This window comes from Anomaloglossus baeobatrachus, chromosome 5 (genome assembly GCF_048569485.1).
Source record: "Anomaloglossus baeobatrachus isolate aAnoBae1 chromosome 5, aAnoBae1.hap1, whole genome shotgun sequence".
In the NCBI taxonomy this organism is placed as follows: domain Eukaryota; kingdom Metazoa; phylum Chordata; class Amphibia; order Anura; family Aromobatidae; genus Anomaloglossus; species Anomaloglossus baeobatrachus.
Genome location: NC_134357.1, coordinates 65,086,528 through 65,105,890, shown reverse-complemented (window position 1 = coordinate 65,105,890; position 19,363 = coordinate 65,086,528). Strand labels below are relative to the sequence as shown.

Sequence of the window (19,363 nt, the reverse complement as noted above, 5' to 3'; positions counted from 1 at the left end):
CTTGCGTTTTGCGGATGACATGTTGTTGTCTCCTCAGAGCAATGTAGGGTATAAGCCAAGAAGCGACTGTACAGTGCAATATAAATATATATGGTACAGGGAAAAAATGCACCAAATAACACTGTGGCACTAGTGGGGCCAGCACTTATGTGCAGCTTACCGCCCGCATAAACGCGGGTGTGTGGTCGCCAGAGTCCCTTGTCTGAGTCCCCCAGAGCCTGTGTCCGTTCTCCAGCCAGACTGCATGCAGGAATGGCTGCCGGCGTCCTGTGGAGAGGGGCGGGCCCTGGGCGTGTTGAGACCAAGAGCGGGAAACTTGCGTCCCCACTTTGCCCAGTGAGAGGGCTGGAGCATGTAAATAAGGCTCCAGCCCTCGGCGCTGCCTATTGCACAGCGTCTCTCCCTTTCCCTGATTGACAGGGTGGGGGCGGGAACGAACCGTAACTAGGCCGCAAAAGCCGGGGACTAGATTTATGAGCGCTGCCGCCGTAAAAGCGCGGGCAGCGCGAGTCCCCGGCGCACTACAAGTCCCAGCGCCGCCGCCGCTCCCGGAGCGGCCGGCGCGGTAGTTCCCAAGACATAAAATCACTCAGCTAAGCTGCAGTGACTCTAACCCGAGCGCGCAGCGCTAGTGCCCCCGGCGCACTAGCACACCCAGCAAGCCTGGAGTGTGCGTGGCCTGTCTGTGCGGGGACACAGAGTACCTGAACGTTGCAGGGCCTTGTCCCTGACTGTACTCAGCTCCTCCAGCAGGGTCTCTGGGTCTGTGGATGGAGCTCGGCCTCAGGGTTTGGGGGCCGGTAAGATCCCACTTCCACAGAGCCCCTCAGGGGGATGGGGAAGGAAAGCAGCATGTGGGCTCCAGCCTCCGTACCCGCAATGGGTACCTCAACCTTACAAACCGCAAGTGGGGTGAGAAGGGAGCATGCTGGGGGCCCTATATGGGCCCTCTTTTCTTCCATCCGATAGAGTCAGCAGCTACTGCTGACTAAACAGTGGAGCTATGCGTGGATGTCTGACCTCCTTCGCACAAAGCAGAAAACTGGTGAGCCAGTGATCCCACTGGGGGTGTATAGCCAGAAGGGGAGGGGCCTTACACTTTTTAGTGTAATGCTTTGTGTGGCCTCCGGAGGCAGTGCTATACACCAATCGTCTGGGTCTCCCAATGGAGCGCCGAAGAAAAAACCCTTTGCCTTAGCGCCCTTGCTCCCTGTGGACGACATGCTGTTGTCTCCTAGGAGAGTGATCACTGAGGGTATATAGCCAAAAGCAAAACAACCCGGCCGAACAGAGAAAATATATACACATATATATACATACACACATACACACATACACACATACACACATACACACATACACACATACACACATACACACATACACACATACACACATACACACATACACACATACACACATACACACATACACACATACACACTCACACTCACACTCACACTCACACTCACACTCACACTCACACTCACACTCACACTCACACTCACACTCACACTCACACTCACACTCACACTCACACTCACACTCACACTCACACTCACACTCACACTCACACTCACACTCACACTCACTCAGGCACCCTAGGGGGACCAGCGTGGCTAACCGACCGCCCAAAGCGGTGTGTGTCCACCAGATTCCCTGCCTTAGGTCTCCCAGAGCTGCAGAGCTCGTTCCTGAAATCCTCCACCGGCAGAATGTGTGTAAAAATGGCTGCCGGAGCTCTCAGGGGAGAAGGGAGCCGTGGGCGGCGACAAGTAAAGTGCGGGAATCTGGGGCCCCACAGTGATCAGTGAGGGGGGGGAGGAAACCTAAGGTATGCTCCAGCCCTCACTGCCGACGTCAGGTCGACCGTCCCGCCCTTACCCCTGACTGGCAGGCCCGGGGGCGGGAGTTATGGTACTAGGCCGCAATGAAGCCGGGGACTAAATTTAATACCGCGGCCGACAAACAGGCGCGGTCGGCGCGGAAGTCCCGGTCTTCACAAACCAGCAGCTGCTGCAGCGTCTGTGAAACAAGCGCTCCATGCACCGTCCCCATGGGGACACAGAGTACCTGTAGATGCAGGGCCCTGTCCCTGATGATACTCAGTCTCCTGTCCGGCAGATTCCCACAGGGGCTGCGGAGGGAGCCCGGTCCCAGTGAATGGATGACCGGTCAGGATCCCACTTCTCCCAGAGCCTCTAAGGGATGGTGAAGGAAAACGGCATGTGGCTCCAGCCTGTGTACCCGCAATGGGTACCTCAACCTTGACAGCACCGCCGACTTAGTGGGGTGAGAAGGGAGCATGCCGGGGGCCCTGTGGGGGCCCTCTTTTCTTCCAACCGATAAAATCAGCAGCTGCTGCTGACTAAAATGGGATGCATGAGTGGATGTGTGCCTCCTTCCACACAAAGCATAAAACTGAGGAGCCCGTGATGCACGGGAGGGTGTATAGGCAGAGGGGAGGGGTTACACTTTTTAAAGTGTAATACTTTGTGTGGCCTCCGGAGGCAGAAGCTATACACCCAATTGTCTGGGTCTCCCAATGGAGCGACAAAGAAAGACTACAATTATACAACCCTGCTGAAACAGGTCGTCCAACTAGGACGTAAAGCATGAGAAATTGATTCGGCTGAAGACGGCTGTTACAGCATATTGGCAGTTGGAAGAAAAGGATCGGGCATGTTGGATTTCAATATGCCCGATCCTTTCATTTTTCAGAGAGACATCTGCAATCACTATAGATTATTAGCCGCTTACATAGGGAACACGTGTTCTCTTGGTAGAGAGGAGCATGCATATGTATAGGGGAAGAAGGGAATTTTGTTACTTACCGTAAATTCCTTTTCTTCTAGCTCTTATTGGGAGACCCAGACGATTGACGATTGGGGTATAGCTACTGCCTCCGGAGGCCACACAAAGCACTACACCAAAAAGTGCAAGGCCCCTCCCCTTCTGGCTATACCCCCCCGTGGTATCACGGGTTCTCCAGTTTTAGTGCCAAAGCAAGAAGGAGGAAAGCCAATAACTGGTTTAAACAAATTAACTCCGAGTAACATCGGAGAACTGAAAAACCGTTCAACATGAACAACATGTGTACCCGCAAACAGGGCTGTGGAGTCGGTAAGCCAAACCTTCGACTCCGACTCAGACTCCTCAAATTCTCTTGCACCGACTCAGACTCCGGCTCCGACTCCGACTCCTACATATATTGCTTATAGTTAGGTGAAAAATTTATTGTAGTACATGAATATGTGTATGTGAACATCAGACATTTAATAATTTTTATGATACAATAATCAAGATATTTGGATAGAACATAAAATATATTTATTGGAATACAACTTTAGAACACAAAAAACTGTAATAAATTGTAAATATGTAATACACTATGTAATATACAGTAGATTACATATATATCTTGTGTGTGTGTATATACACTGTATATATATATATTATATATATTACATATTTACAATTTATTAGTTTTTTTGTGTTCTAAAGTTGTATTCCAATAAATATTTTATGTTCTATCCAAATATCTTGATTATTGTATCATAAAAACAATTAAATGTCTGATGTTCACATTGTACTACAATAAATTTTTCACTTAAATATAAGCATTATACTAAATGTTGTTATTTAGTAAAATATTCAGCACATTCTGCATTGCACTCCTGTCCCCAATTTATTATATATTTTAGGAGTCGGAGTCGGTGCATTTTATACCGACTCCGACTCCACGACTCCGACTCCACAGCCCTGCCCGCAAACCACAAAAAAATCCCGAAGGACAACAGGGCGGGTGCTGGGTCTCCCAATAAGAGCTAGAAGAAAAGGAATTTACGGTAAGTAACAAAATTCCCTTCTTCTTCAGCGCTCTATTGGGAGACCCAGACGATTGGGACGTCCAAAAGCTGTCCCTGGGTGGGTAAAGAAATACCTCATGTTAGAGCTGCAAAACAGCCCTCCCCTACGGGGGTGTCACTGCCGCCTGCAGGACTCTTCTACCTAAGCTGGCATCCGCCGAAGCATAGGTATGCACCTGATAATGCTTGGTGAAAGTGTGCAGACTCGACCAGGTAGCTGCCTGGCACACTTGTTGAGCCGAAGCCTGGTGTCGTAATGCCCAGGACGCACCCACGGCTCTGGTTGAGTGGGCTTTTAGCCCTGAAGGAACCGGAAGCCCCGCAGAACGGTAGGCCTCTAGAATTGGTTCTTTGATCCATCGAGCCAGGGTGGCTTTAGAAGCCTGCAACCCCTTGCGCGGACCAGCGACAAGGACAAAAAGTGCATCGGAACGGCGCATGGGCGCCGTGCGGGAAATGTAGATTCTGAGTGCTCTCACCAGATCCAGCAAACGTAAGTCCTTTTCATACCGGTGAACCGGATGAGGACAAAAGGAAGGCAAGGATATATCCTGATTAAGATGAAACGAGGAGACGACCTTAGGGAGAAACTCCGGAATGGGGCGCAGCACTACCTTGTCCTGGTGGAACACCAGGAAGGGAGCCTTGGATGACAGAGCTGCCAGCTCCGACACTCGCCGAAGCGATGTGATCGCAACAAGAAACGCCACTTTCTGTGACAGGCGAGAAAAGGAAACTTCCTTCAGAGGCTCGAAAGGCGGCTTCTGGAGAGCAACTAGTACCCTGTTCAGATCCCATGGATCTAACGGCCGCCTGTACGGGGGCACAATATGACAGACCCCCTGCAGGAACGTGCGCACCTTAGGAAGACGTGCTAGACGCTTCTGAAAAAACACGGATACTGCCGATACTTGCCCTTTAAGGGAGCTGAGCGACAAGCCCTTTTCTAACCCCGATTGCAGGAAAGAAAGAAAAGTGGGCAATGCAAATGGCCAGGGAGACACTCCCTGAGCGGAACACCAGGATAAGAAAATCTTCCACGTTCTGTGGTAGATCTTAGCAGAAGTAGACTTTCTAGCCTGTCTCATTGTGGCTACAACTCCTTGGGATAATCCTGCAGACGCTAGGATCCAGGACTCAATGGCCACACAGTCAGGTTCAGGGCCGCAGAATTCTGATGGAAAAACGGCCATTGGGACAGTAAGTCTGGTCTGTCTGGAAGTGACCACGGTCGGCCGACCGTGAGATGCCACAGATCCGGATACCACGATCTCCTCGGCCAGTCTGGGGCGACGAGTATGACGCGGCTGCAATCGGATCTGATCTTGCGTAAGACTCTGGGCAAGAGTGCCAGAGGCGGGAATACGTATGGGAGCCGGAACTGCGACCAATCTTGTACTAAGGCGTCTGCCGCCAGAGCTCTTTGATCGCGCGACCTCGCCATAAATGCCGGGACCTTGTTGTTGTGCCGGGACGCCATTAGGTCGACGTCCGGCACTCCCCAGCGGCGACAGATTTCCTGAAACGCGTCCGGGTGAAGGGACCATTCCCCTGCGTCCATGCCCTGGCGACTGAGGAAGTCTGCTTCCCAGTTTTCAACGCCTGGGATGTGAACCGCGGATATGGTGGATGCTGTGTCTTCCACCCACATTAGAATGCGCCGGACTTCTTGGAAGGCTTGCCGACTGCGCGTCCCTCCTTGGTGGTTGATGTATGCCACCGCTGTGGAGTTGTCCGACTGGATTCGGATCTGCTTTCCTTCCAGCCACTGTTGGAAGGCTAGTAGGGCAAGATACACTGCCCTGATTTCCAGAACATTGATCTGAAGGGTGGACTCCTGCGGAGTCCACGTTCCCTGAGTCCTGTGGTGGAGAAACACTGCTCCCCACCCTGACAGACTCGCATCTGTCGTGACCACTGCCCAGGATGGGGGCAGGAAGGATCTTCCCTGAGACAATGAGGTGGGAAGGAGCCACCATTGTAGAGAGTCCTTGGCCGTCTGGGAAAGGGAGACTTTCCTGTCTAGTGACGTTGACTTTCCGTCCCATTGGCGGAGAATGTCCCATTGAAGTGGGCGCAGATGAAACTGCGCAAATGGAACTGCTTCCATGGCTGCCACCATCTTCCCTAGGAAGTGCATGAGGCGCCGCAAGGGGTGCGACTGACCCTGAAGGAGAGATTGCACCCCTGTTTGTAGTGATCGCTGTTTGTTCAGCGGAAGCTTCACTATCGCTGCTAGAGTATGGAACTCCATGCCAAGATACGTGAGTGATTGGGTCGGTGACAGGATCGACTTTGGAAAGTTGATGATCCATCCGAAAGACTGTAGAGTCTCCAGCGTAGCATTCAGGCTGAGTTGGCATGTCTCTTGAGAGGGTGCCTTGACCAGTAGATCGTCTAGGTAAGGGATCACCGAGTGTCCCTGAGAGTGCAAGACTGCTACCACTGCCGCCATGACCTTGGTGAAGACCCGTGGGGCTGTCGCCAGACCGAATGGCAGAGCTACGAACTGAAGATGGTCGTCTCCTATCACAAAACGTAGAAAACGTTGGTGCTCTGTAGCAATTGGCACGTGGAGATAAGCATCTTTGATGTCTATTGAGGCAAGGAAGTCTCCTCGAGACATTGAGGCAATGACAGATCGTAGGGTTTCCATCCGGAACCGCCTGGCGTGCACATGTTTGTTGAGCAGTTTTAGGTCCAGAACAGGACGGAATGAGCCGTCCTTTTTTGGAACCACAAAGAGATTGGAGTAAAACCCTCGACCCTGTTCCTGAGGAGGGACAGGGATCACTACTCCTTCCGCTCTTAGGGAGTCCACCGCCTGCCGCAGAGCATCTGCTCGGTCTGGATGTGGGGAGGTTCTGAAGAATCGGGCTGGAGGACGAGAACTGAACTCGATTCTGTACCCGCGAGACAAAATGTCTGTCACCCACCGGTCCTTGACCTGTGACAGCCAAATGTCGCAAAAGCGGGAGAGCCTGCCCCCGACCGGAGATTCGGCGGGAGGGGGCTGGAAGTCATGAGGTAGCCGCTTTGGAAGCGGTTCCTCCATTTGCTTTCTTGGGGCGTGCGTGAGCCCGCCAGGAATCTGAGTTTCTTTGCGTCCTCTGAGACCCTTTGGACGAGGTAAATGGTGTCTTGCCCGAACCTCGAAAGGACTGAAACCTCTGCTGCCACTTTTTCTGCTGAGGTTTGCTTGTTCTGGGCTGGGGTAAAGAAGAGTCTTTACCCTTGGACTGCTTAATGATGTCAGCCAATGGCTCGCCAAACAGTCTATCTCTAGATAAAGGCAAGCTGGTTAAACATTTTTTGGAACCAGCATCTGCCTTCCAGTCCCTTAACCACAAGGCTCTGCGCAAAACTACCGAATTGGCGGACGCCATTGAGGTGCGGCTGGTAGATTCTAGGACCGCATTGATAGCGTAAGACGCAAACGCAGACATCTGCGAGGTAAGGGACGCCACTTGTGGCACTGCTGGATGTATGATAGCATCCACTTTTGCTAAACCAGCTGAAATAGCCTGGAGAGCCCATACGGCTGCGAATGCCGGAGCAAACGACGCGCCGATAGCTTCATAGACAGATTTTAACCAAAGGTCCATCTGTCTGTCATTGGCATCTTTAAGTGAAGCGCCATCCTCCACTGCAACTATGGATCTAGCTGCAAGTTTGGAAATCGGGGGGTCTACCTTTGGACACTGGGTCCAGCGCTTGACCACATCAGGGGGGAAAGGATAACGTGTATCCCTAGAACGTTTAGAGAAACGTCTTTCTGGGTGAGCGTCGTGTTTCTGGATTGATTCTCTGAAGTCAGAGTGATCCAACAAAGCACTCAATTTACGCTTGGGATAGAGGAAACGAAACTTCTCCTGCTCTGCAGCTGCCTCTTCTGCTGAAGGGGCTGGGGGAGAAATATCTAACAGCCTATTGATGGCTGAGATGAGGTCGTTTACCATGGCGTCCCCATCAGGGGTATCCAGGTTGAGAGGGGTTCCAGGAGTGGATTCCTGATCACTCTCTTCAGACACCTCACAGGGAGACTGATTGCGCTGAGACCCTGAGCAGTGTGATGACGTTGAGGGTCTTTCCCAGCGAGCTCGCTTAGGGTGGCTGGGGCTATCATCTGAGTCATAATCCTCAGCTTGTGAAGCCGGGGACCCCCTTGTAGTCTGGATTGGATCCAGCTGAGGGGGGCCAGAGGACAGAGACCTCGCCGAGTCCAAAGACTGAGCCCCAGACATGGATTGCAAAGTTTCAAGGATTTTTGTCATAGAATGTCTGTGACTATCAGCAAAAACTGCAAAGTCTGTCCCTGGCGCCGGGGCAGAACTTACAAGCGTCTCAGCCTGGGTCACTACCTCTCCGGACTCCGGCTGGCGAAGCAGCACCGGATCGGAGCATTGCACACAATGGGGGTCATCGAAGCCTGCTGGTAGAGCAGCCCCACATGCAGCACACGCAGTGTACACAGCCCTAGCCTTGGCAGCCTTGCGTTTTGTGGATGACATGTTGCTGCTTCCTCAGAGCGATCTGGGTATCCAGCCAGGAAGCGACCTCACAGTGCAAGAAATAAATAAATATATATATCTGGTGACACAGTACACCAATACACACTGAGGCACTAGAGGGGCCAGCTGAAATGCCGCTTACCGCCCGCTTAAGAGCGGGTGTGTGGTCGCCGAAAGCCCCCTAGTCCAGGTCTCCCAGAGCCTTGCGTCCTTCCTCCAGCCAGACTGCATGTAATGGCTGCCGGCGTCCTGGGAGAGGAGGGGGGGCGGGCCCTGGGCGTTCCTGGCTAAGAGCGGGAAGCCTGCTTCCCTCTGTGCCTAGTGAGAGGGCTGGAGCATGTAAATCAGGCTCCAGCCCTCGTCGCTGCTGCGAAACAGCGTCTCTCCCCTACCCTGATTGACAGGGTGGGGGCGGGAACGAAGCGGAGCTAGGCCGCAAAAAGCCGGGGACTAAAGTTATAAACGCCGCCGCCGTAAAAGCGCGGTCGGCGTGTCCCCGGCGCACCACAAGTCACAGCAGCGCCGCCCGATCCAGTGGGGGTCGGCGCTGCGTTCCCACAACACAAAGTCCCCCAGTAAACTGTAGGAACACTAACTCCAACGTTACGGTCCCCGGCGCACTACAACACCCAGCCAGCCCGGAGTGTGTCTGTGCCTGCCGGGGACACAGAGTACCTGTATGATGCAGGGCCATGTCCCTGATTGTACTCCTGCTCCATATCCATCAGGTTCAACTGGGTCTGTGGATGGAGCCCGGCGTCAGAGCTTAGAAGCCGGCAGGATCCCACTTCCACAGAGCCCTACAAGGGGATGTGGAAGGAAAGCAGCATGTGGGGCTCCAGCCTCTGTACCAGCAATAGGTACCTCAACCGTACAACACCATCCACGGGTGAGACGGGAGCATGCTGGGGGCCCTATATGGGCCCTCTTTTCTTCCATCCGAAATAGTCAGCAGCTACTGCTGACTAAAATCTGTGGAGCTATGTATGGATGTCTGACCTCCTTCGCACAAAGCTTGAAAACTGGAGAACCCGTGATACCACGGGGGGGTATAGCCAGAAGGGGAGGGGCCTTGCACTTTTTGGTGTAGTGCTTTGTGTGGCCTCCGGAGGCAGTAGCTATACCCCAATCGTCAATCGTCTGGGTCTCCCAATAGAGCGCTGAAGAAGAGAGGGGTGATAACACCAACAGCTGTCTATTTGCAATCAGGTATCCAAAGTGTACAGCCAGCCTTAAACTTGTGCCCCATATTAACAACTATACCCCCCCCCCGTTTCCTATATACAGCTATGAGGCAGAGTCATACATCTCCATGGATATGGACTACAAGCTAAATTGTTAATTTGGCAAGTTATTCATTCAGGTATTCCCGCCTTACTATCCGTTCCCTCTAATATATTATATGCAGTGGCTCTGATTGACAAATAGTTAAAATGTAGGGTTAAACCAGAGCATAAGTTACCTCTAAATTAATGGAGGCTGGAGAGACTGTAGCAATAATGGAGGTCTTGGTCCTCCCTCCTAGAGAGTCCTGCAGGATCCGGGTTAGCTTAGACTCCCGGTATGGGATGTGTGGAGCTCTCTCCACCAGAGCGGTGATCACTCTACCCAGTGTCAGAAGGGACTGGTTAATGTTCCCAGCCTCACGGGCCCTCTTGTCTACAGCTCCGGAGCGGCCGATGTTCTCACTGCCAGCAAGATCCACCTATGGGAGAAAAGAAGAAATCGTTAACTGGTGCTAAAGACAAAATTCATTCCACAAGGGCCTAGCAATGATGGGTGTGAGATGGTCTGCAGTCAACCTCCTAACCTTTGAGGTCAGTGAGTGGCTGCAGGGTCAGGTGACTGATTGTATAGAATCACACCTGATCCAGGCAGAGACCACTAGAGAAGTATCAGGGGTTTGGATGGGTACATAACGCTTATGAAAATCCCTTTCCCAAAACAGATTTTTTTTCCCCCTTTCTTTTAAAGAGAATTCCCTTACAGCAGCATTTCAGTGTTGAATTATATTGTAGCAATAATGGCATAAAAATATTTTACATCATTATACTTTGAGGACAGGCAGCCACACAGGCAGCCACACAGGCAGCCACACAGGCAGCCACACAGGCAGCCACACAGGCAGCCACACAGTTATCTCAGCACTGCTGAGCTTAGGCTGCTTTCACACTGCGTTCTGATCTCCGATAAGAGGTCCTGTCCAAATGCCATGCAAAACGCTGTGTCAGAAGTATGCGCTGACTGGGCCATTGACTATAATGGTGCAGACAGTCACTGTGTGCTCTGTCGTGCACCATTTTTAGGAGTATACGCCAATTGGAGGCGGACACCCAGACAGAGTCTACTAGATCCGGGTGTAGTGTCCGACTCCAGTAAGCTTATATTCCCAAAAATGGTGCATGACAGAGCACAGGGTGACTGTCTGCATCATTACAGCCAATGGCCCCATCGGTGCATAAGTCCAAAACCAGTTTTGCAGGTCGTTCGGATGGAAGTTCCAAAGGGTCCACCAAACGGGGAGACTAACAGTGTGAAAGTGGACTTACGAACAGAGAACTAGGAGATGCACAAGTTTTAGCAAGAGGTTATCTTGATAAAAAAAAAAAAAAAAAAAGAGAGTCTTCTATAGTCAGAAGAGTATGGTAATCTTACCAAATTAAGTTTTCCAATTTTCACCAGCTCTTCTCCATCAACTGTAGTTTCCTTCATGTGGATGGTGACGGAAAACACTGAATGGGAACGACTGTGGAGGGAAACATTGAAAACAATTAATTCCTGCCAAAGAAGGGAATTTTGTTTACTTACCGTAAATTCCTTTTCTTCTAGCTCCAATTGGGAGACCCAGACAATTGGGTGTATAGCTATTGCCTCTGGAGGCCACACAAAGTATTACACTAAAAAGTGTAAGGCCCCTCCCCTTCTGGCTATACACCCCCAGTGGGATCACTGGCTCACCAGTTTTAGTGCCAAAGCAAGAAGGAGGAAAGCCAATAACTGGTTTAAAGACCAATTCAATCCGAGGAAACATCGGAGAACTGAACCATACCACATGAACAACATGTGTACCCGAAAAAACAGAAAAACCCCGAGAAAACAGGGCGGGTGCTGGGTCTCCCAATTGGAGCTAGAAGAAAAGGAATTTACGGTAAGTAAACAAAATTCCCTTCTTCTTTGTCGCTCCATTGGGAGACCCAGACAATTGGGATGTCCAAAAGCAATCCCTGGGTGGGTAAAAGAATACCTCATGATAGGGCCGTCAAACGGCCCTCTCCTACAGGTGGCCAACCGCCGCCTGAATGACTTATCTACCTAGGCTGGCGTCTGCCGAAGCGCAGGTATGCATCTGATAATGCTTGGTAAAAGTAAGTAGACTCGACCAGGTGGGTGCCTGACACACCTGCTGAGCCGTAGCCTGGTGCCGTAATGCCCAGGATGCACCCACGGCTCTGGTAGAATGGGCCTTCGGCCTTGAGAGAACCAGAAGCCCAGTAGAACTGTAGGTTTCAAGAATTGGTTCCTCGAGCCCCCGAGCAAGGGTGGATCTGGAAGCTTGCGACTGTTTACGCCGACCAGCGACAAGGACAAAGAGTGCATCCGGGTGGCGCAGGAGCGCCATGCGGGAAGTAGAACCCGAGTGCTCTCACCAGAACCAACAGATGCAAATCTTTCTGAAATTGATGGACTGGACGAGGACACAAAGAAGGTGAGGTGATATCCTGATTGATATGAAAATGGGATACCACCTTAGGGAGAAATTCCGGAACCGGACGCAGAACTACCCTGTCCTGGTGAAGGACCAGGAAGGGAGTTTGTATGAGAGCGTTGCTAGCTCGGAAACTCTCCTAAGAGACGAGACCGTTACTAGAAGGCCACTTCCCGTGAAAAACGGGAAGGGAGACATCCTTCAAAGGCTCGAAAGGCGGCATCTGGAGAGCAATTAGAACCTTGTTCAGATCTCAGGGCTCTAACGGCCGCTTGTACGGAGTGCTGAGAAGACAAACTCCCCGTAGGAACGTGCGTACCTGAGGAAGTCGTCGTTTCTGAAAAAATACAGATAGCGCTGAGACTTGTCCCTAAAGGGAACTGAGCGACAACCCATTTTCCTACCTAGATTGCAGGAAGGAAGGAAACATAGACGATGCAACCGGCCAGGGAGAAACACCCTGCGCCGAGCACCGAGATAAGAACATCTTCCACGTCCTGTGGTCAATCTTGGCGGACGTTGGTATGCTAGCCTGTCTCATGGTGGCAACCACGTCCTGAGGTAATCCTGACGACACTAGGTTCCAGGACTCAATGCCACACCATCCGGTTGAGGGCCGTAGAATTCAAATGGAAGAATGGCCCTTGAGACAGCCAGTCTGATTGGTCTGGTAGTGCCCCCGGTTAGCCTACCGTGAGGCACCACAGAACCGAGTACCACAACATCCTCGGCCAATTTGTAGCGACGAGGATGGCGCGGCCGCAGTCGGTCTTGATCTAGCGCAGTACTCTGGGCAACAATGCCAGAGGTGGCACCTAAGGTAGCTGGAACTGCGACCAATGCTGAACTAAGGCGTTTGCCGCCAGAGCTCGATGATTGTGAAACCGTGCCATGAAGCTGGCACATTGTTGTTGTGCCGTGACGCCATTAGATCGACGTCCGGCCTCTGTCAGCGGCGCCAGACCTCCTGAAACCCGTCCGGGTGAGGAGACCATACTCTTTCGGCCACACCTCAGCGACTTAGGAAGTCAGCTTCCTAGTTTCCACACTTGGGATGTGAATTGTGGATATGGTGGATGCCGTGTCTTCCACCCACATCAGAACCTGCCGGACTTCCTGGAAGGCTTGCCGGTTGCGCGTTCTTCCTTGGTGGTTGATGTATGCCACCGCTGTGGAGCTGTCCGACTGAAGTCGGATATGCTTGCTTTCCAGCCGCTGTTGGAAGGATTGTAGGGCAAGATACACTGCTCTGTGTTCAAGAACATTGATCTGGAGAGTGGACTTTTGCTGAGTCCACGTACCCTGAGCGCTGTAGTGGAGAAAAACTGCTCCCCACCCTGATAGACTCGCGTCTGTCGTAACTATCGCCCAGGACGGGGATAGGAAGGACCTTCTTTTTGACCAAGAGGTGAGAAGAAGCCACCACCGTAGAGATTCCTTGGCCGCCTGAGAAAGAACGACGACCCTGTTGAGGGACGTCGACTCCTCGTCCCATTGGCGGAGAATGTCCCATTGTAGTGGACGCAGTAAAACTGCGCGAAAGGAACTGCCTCCATTGCTACCATCTTACGTAGGAAGTGCATGAGGCGTCTCAATGTGTGCGACTGGTTCTTAAAGAAGAGCTTGCAGCCCGTAGTGAATGCTGTTTGTCTAGCGGCAGCTTCACTATCGCTGAGAGAGTAAGAAACTCTATGCCTAGATATGTTATCGATAGGGTCGGGGTCGGATCTGACTTTAAAAAGTTGATGATCCACCCAAAACTCTAGAGAGTCTCCAGCGCAACGTTCGGGCAGTGTTGGCATGTTTCCTAAGAGAGTGCCTTGACAAGTAGATCGTCTAAATACGGGACCACAGAGTGACCCTGAGAGTGCAGGACTGTGACTACTGCTGCCCTGACCTTGGCGAAGACCAGTTGGACTGTCGCTAGCCGGAAGGTAGAGCTACGAACAGAGGGTGTTCGTCTCCTATAACGAAGCGTAGAAACGCTAGTGCTCTGGATCAATCGGCACGTGTGGATAAGCATCCTTGATGCCTAATGATGCTAGGAAATATCCTTGGGACCTTGAGGCGATGACATGGCGGAGGAATTCCATCCGGAACCGCCTGGTGTCCACGAGCTTGCTGAGCATTTTTAGATCCAGAACGGGACGGAACGGCCCGTTGTTATAGGTACCGCAAAGAATTTGGGGTAAAAACCGTGACCTTGTTCCTGAAGAGGAACGGGGGTCCTCACTCTTCCTGCCTATAGAGTGCACCCTGTTTGCAGAAGAGCAGCGGCCCGGCCGGGAGGTGGAGAAATTCTGAAGAATCGAGTTGGAGGACGAGAAGTGAGCTCTATCCTGTACCCGTGAGACAGAATGTCTCACACTCAATGGTCATTGACCTATGGCAGCTAAATATCGCCAAGGCGGGAGAGCCTGCTACCGACCGAGGCCGCAAGTCATGAGGAAGCCGCCTTGGAAGCGGGTTTTCAGACTGTCGCTTTTTTGGGCGAGACTGAGCCCGCTAAGAATCTTAGCTCCTCTGATCCTTTTGAGTCCACATTGGCGAGGAAAAATGGGACCTGCCCGAGCCTCGAAAAGGCCGAAAACCCCGACTGCCTCTTGCTCTGTTGGGGTTTGTTGTGTCCGGGCTGAGGAAAGGATGAATCCTTACCCCTGGACTGTTTGATGGTTACATCCAACGCTCACCAAACAGTCGGTCAGCAGAAAAAGGCAACTGGTTAGGCAACCTTTTTTGGAAGCAGAATCTGCCTGCCATTCACTTAACGAGCAGACCAGGCTCTGCTTAAAAACACGGAGTAGCGGAGGCTACCGCCGCACGGTTCGCAGAGTCCAGGACAACCTGAATCGCGTAAGAAACAAATGCAGACATTTGAGAGGTTAAGGATGCCACCTGCGGCACAGATGTACGTGTAACCGTGTCAATCTGTGTAAGACAAGCTGAAATAGCTTGGAGTGCCCCAAGGGAGAGAATGCCGGAGCCAACGGTGCGCCGACAGCCTCATGGATGGCTTTCGACCAGAGATCCATCTGTCTGTCAGTGGCATCTTTGAGTTTGCAGTTCCATCTCCCACTGCAACTATCTAGCTACAAGCCTGGAGATTGGAGGATGCCGCTCGGGACATTGGGTCCAGTCCTTGACCAAGTCAGGGGACAGGGATAACGTGTATCCTAAGCCGTTTGGAGAAGCGCATATCTGGATAAGCGTGGTGTTCCTGGACTGCCTCTCTGAAGGCAGAGTGGTCCAGAAAAATACGTGAAGCTGACTCCTCCACTGGAGGAGCTGTGAGAAATAACCCACATTCTATAGATGGACGCTATAAGATTATTTACTATGGCGTCACAATCAGGTGTATCCAGATTGAGAGCGGTCTCAGGATCAGAATCCTGAGCCGCTACTTCCGCCTCATTACACAGCGAGTCCTTCTGTTAGGACCCTGATGAAACCGAGGCCGCTCATAGCGAGCCCACTTAGGCTGTCTGGGACTGACGTCCGTGCAGAGCCGTGACTCTGGGATGCGTGTGACATTCCCGGAGCTGTTAGTCACACTGAGGGGGGCCATGGATCAATGATTCAACAGTGCCCATATTGTGAGAGACATGTCCGGACTGCTAGGCTTCTAGTATCATAGCCATAGTCTCAGAAAAACTGTCAGTAAATACTGCAGACACCGTCCTCATCTCCTGGCCATTAGTGCATACAATGGGAGTCTATGTACCTGCCGGCCGTATAGCCGTACATGCTGTACCAGCTGTATAGAAAAACATGTGGTTCTGCACCTTTGTTTTACACAGAGAATATGCTGATAACTCCTCCGCATAATCCAGGAGGGTATATACAACGTGCGACCAAACAGTGCAATGTATATAGTACAAGCATCTCTATAAGTGCACTTCTGCACTAGTGGGGTTAGCACCACAGGTGCTGCTTAACGCCTGTTACAGCGATTGTGTGACTATCAGAATGCCAGGGTCTTCCACACTTGTCTCTGTATCGTACAGAAACTGACACTAATGGCTGCCGGTGTCCTTGTAGAGAAGGAAGCCGTGGGCGTGCCTGAGAAAGTGCGGGAATCCGGATTCACAGTGCACACAGTGAGAGGGGTGGAGTATGCAAAACATACTCCAGCTCTCAGCGCTGCAGTGCTATGCAGCGTCACGCCCCTACCCTGACTGTCAGGGCTGTGGGCGGTAACGAAGGGAGACTAGGCCCAGAAGCCGGGGACTCGAGTTAACAGCGCGGCCGCCGTAAAAGCGCGGGCCGCGCTGAAGTCCCCGGCGCACCACAAGTGCCAGCCGCGCCGCAGTTCCAGCGGCCGGCGCGACCGATTCATAGAAGTGGCCAGCGTCCCGCCCCTCTCCTGACTGGCAGGTCTGGGGGCGGGAACGAACGGAAGCAGGCCGCAAAAGCCGGGGACTCTAGTTATCAGCGCGGCCGCCGTAAAAGCGCAGGCCGCGCTGAAGTCCCCGGCGCACTACAAGTGCCAGCCGCGCCGCAGTCCCAGCGGCCGGCGCGACCAATTCCCATAAGTGAGCCTGCTTCAGCAAGCTGAATGAGGCCATGGCACAGGCGCCGCAGCGCTGATGTCCCCCGGCGCACTACAACACCCAGCATGCTGCGGTGTGAGCGCCAAATGCACGGGGACACAGAGTACCTTGAGGAAGCAGGGCCATGTCCCTGATGTACTCCGCTCCATCCAGCATCTTCTCCAGGGGCTGTAGATGGAGCACGGTCTCAGTGCCTGGAGACCGGTAAATCCCACTTCACCCAGAGCCCTGTAAAAAGGGATGGGGAAGGAATCAGCATGTGGGCTCCTGCCGCCGTACCCGCAATGGGTACCTCAACCTTACAAACACCTCCGACATACAGTGGGGTGAGAAGGGAGCATGCTGGGGACACTATATGTGTCCTCTTTTCTTCCATCCGACATAGTCAGCAGCTGCTGCTGACTAAAAAGTGGAGCTATGCGTGGATGTGTTGCCTCCTTCGCACAAAGCACAAAACTGGTGAGCCAGTGATCCCACTGGGGGTGTATAGCCAGAAGGGGAGGGGCCTTACACTTTTAAGTGTAATACTTTGTGTGGCCTCCAGAGGCAATAGCTATACACCCAATTGTCTGGGTCTCCCAATGGAGCGACAAAGAAATGAAAATTGTCGCCAAGGCTTCTGAATGAAGCAGCTCAATCTTCAGAGTGAAACCCCAGCACATTGTGATAGAGCCAGCCTACTGCATGTACACGGCTGCATCTATGTGCAGATGTGCAAACTACCAAGTACTACCTGCCACAAGGAGCCGTGAATGAACAGGCTGCCGTCTGCACATACCCAACAGCCACAGCTCTTCTCTTACATAAATAGAAGGGGGCTGGCTTAGCTACAAAATTCAAGAGGTTGTTCACTAGTTTAACCTTGATGTCTTTGGGATAGGTCATCGATGCCTGATCAGAAGGGGTGCAGGGTGTCGGACCTCGGCTAATTAGCTGCTCTCGGCGCCGCCAGCGCTTCGTTCCATAGATGCCTCATCTGATAGTGGCCGCAGCTGGGTACTGTATATTGCTTCCCATTGATTAGAATGGGCGGTAGATGTGCAGTATCTGACCCCGGACGATCAGACATTGATGGCCTATCCTAAGGATAGGCCATCAATGTAAATGTAGTGGGCAGCCCCTTTAAAGATAATCTGACAGCTGATACATGTAGCCAACGGTTTGGGCAGCAAGTATGAGGCACCATCTACATTATCTCAGCCAGGAATGTTTGACTCAAATTATGATGCTATTGAGTAATAAACCGTTCAATAACCGGGGACTGAGCTGCGCTTTAGACGAGTCGTATAGGTGGGTCCCGGCGGCTGCTCCCAACGTACTGCCCTGGACCGACAAGTCTGTCTATGTACAGGTATAAGATGTAGAAGCTGGAGACAATGTGTGGATAGAGGTCTTACCTGGGAACAGATCGGGTGGAAGGTCAGTGACAAACCCTCACCACAACTACTGTAGAAGCACAAGGTATGAGGTTCCTGGCTGCGGCAGACAATCAACTGAGAAACTTCTATGTATCATTTTACATAGCAGATGGCAAGTAAACTGACAGGAACTGATACACACAGGTATAGGAAGAGACCTATCCAATGGGATTGTGAAGAGAGAGGGTTAACACTGTTACCGTATAAGAAAAGACTTCAAAAGTTCAATAAAACAGGGATTTCCATGCGTTTCGGATCTCAAGCTCCTTGCTCAGGAAAAATTTTAAAAAAATCCAACGAACATCTGTTTCTCCTGAGGAAGGAGCTTGAGCTCCGAAACGCGTAGAAATAAAATCACTGTTTTATTAAACTTTTGAAGTCTTCTCCTATACGGCAGCAGTGTGTTAACCCCTTCTCTTAATGCCAATTGATGTGTACAGGTATAGGCAGAGAACTAGCAGTTTACTTGCCATCTGCTATGTAAAACGATACAAAGAAGTGAAAATAGATCAACATTCATGAAACCCTACTGAAACAATTGTGAGGACAAAATATATACACATTTAAAAACCACAATTATATAGTATTTTATGTTTTTACAAAAAAAAAATAAAAAATAAATAAAAAAAAAACAAAACATACCTGGAGTAGGCGTTCATTAGGGTGGATGCTGTGGTCCTCTTTGCAGCTCCTCTTTCCAAGATATGATAGACTTCATCCTTGTTGTGGACGGTCACTTCTTCCAGGCCCTTGATTATCACTCCCCTCTGTGAGACAATGACATTACTGCATTAGATTTCCGTCCTTTCGCACTTTAATACTACAGATATTACAGGAAAAAAAGATTTATGTTATTACTTTGTTGCGGGGATCATCGAACATCTGCAGCCTCTCTCCAACATCGGGAGCGGGACTGAGAAGATCAAAAAGTTCCTCGTTGTAGATTTCCAGCAAAGAGACCTTCACGGAGAACTCTGTACCGTTCTCAGAGAGCTTCTCAAATATCTGGTGAAGAGTCCTAGGGATGATACCGGCCAACGGGTCCTGAGCAGAAGACAAGAACATAATGAATATTAAAAAAAAAAAAAAAAAAGGGAACCATTGCAATACTGCGCTCTCAGTGTTCCTAGGCCTCGTTAAGACCCAACTTTTAGCTAAAGGCGTTCAAACATTTATTAAACCTTTAACGACAAGACAGATACCATCTTTTCACAGCAGGTGCTGCAGGATACTTTGCATTACTAATGTAATTGTAACCTAGCAACAGCAGGTCTAGTCCTGTGCGAACCTAGCGCTGGAAACCATCGGG

The 19,363-nt window shown here is 51.3% G+C and overlaps 1 protein-coding gene across 2 annotated transcripts in view; it reads right to left on the bottom strand.

Moving 5' to 3' along the window:
* KIF11 (kinesin family member 11) overlaps positions 1-19,363 on the bottom strand; it is a 124,467-nt gene that overhangs the window by 65,193 nt on the left and 39,911 nt on the right. For both annotated transcript variants that reach the window (XM_075348569.1, XM_075348568.1), the window contains exons 6-9: positions 18,913-19,098; positions 18,697-18,821; positions 11,036-11,126; positions 9,843-10,085 (exon numbers count right to left, since the gene is read on the bottom strand). In XM_075348569.1, the coding sequence (XP_075204684.1) occupies positions 9,843-10,085; positions 11,036-11,126; positions 18,697-18,821; positions 18,913-19,098 (645 nt within the window). The remainder of the gene's footprint in view (positions 1-9,842; positions 10,086-11,035; positions 11,127-18,696; positions 18,822-18,912; positions 19,099-19,363) is intronic.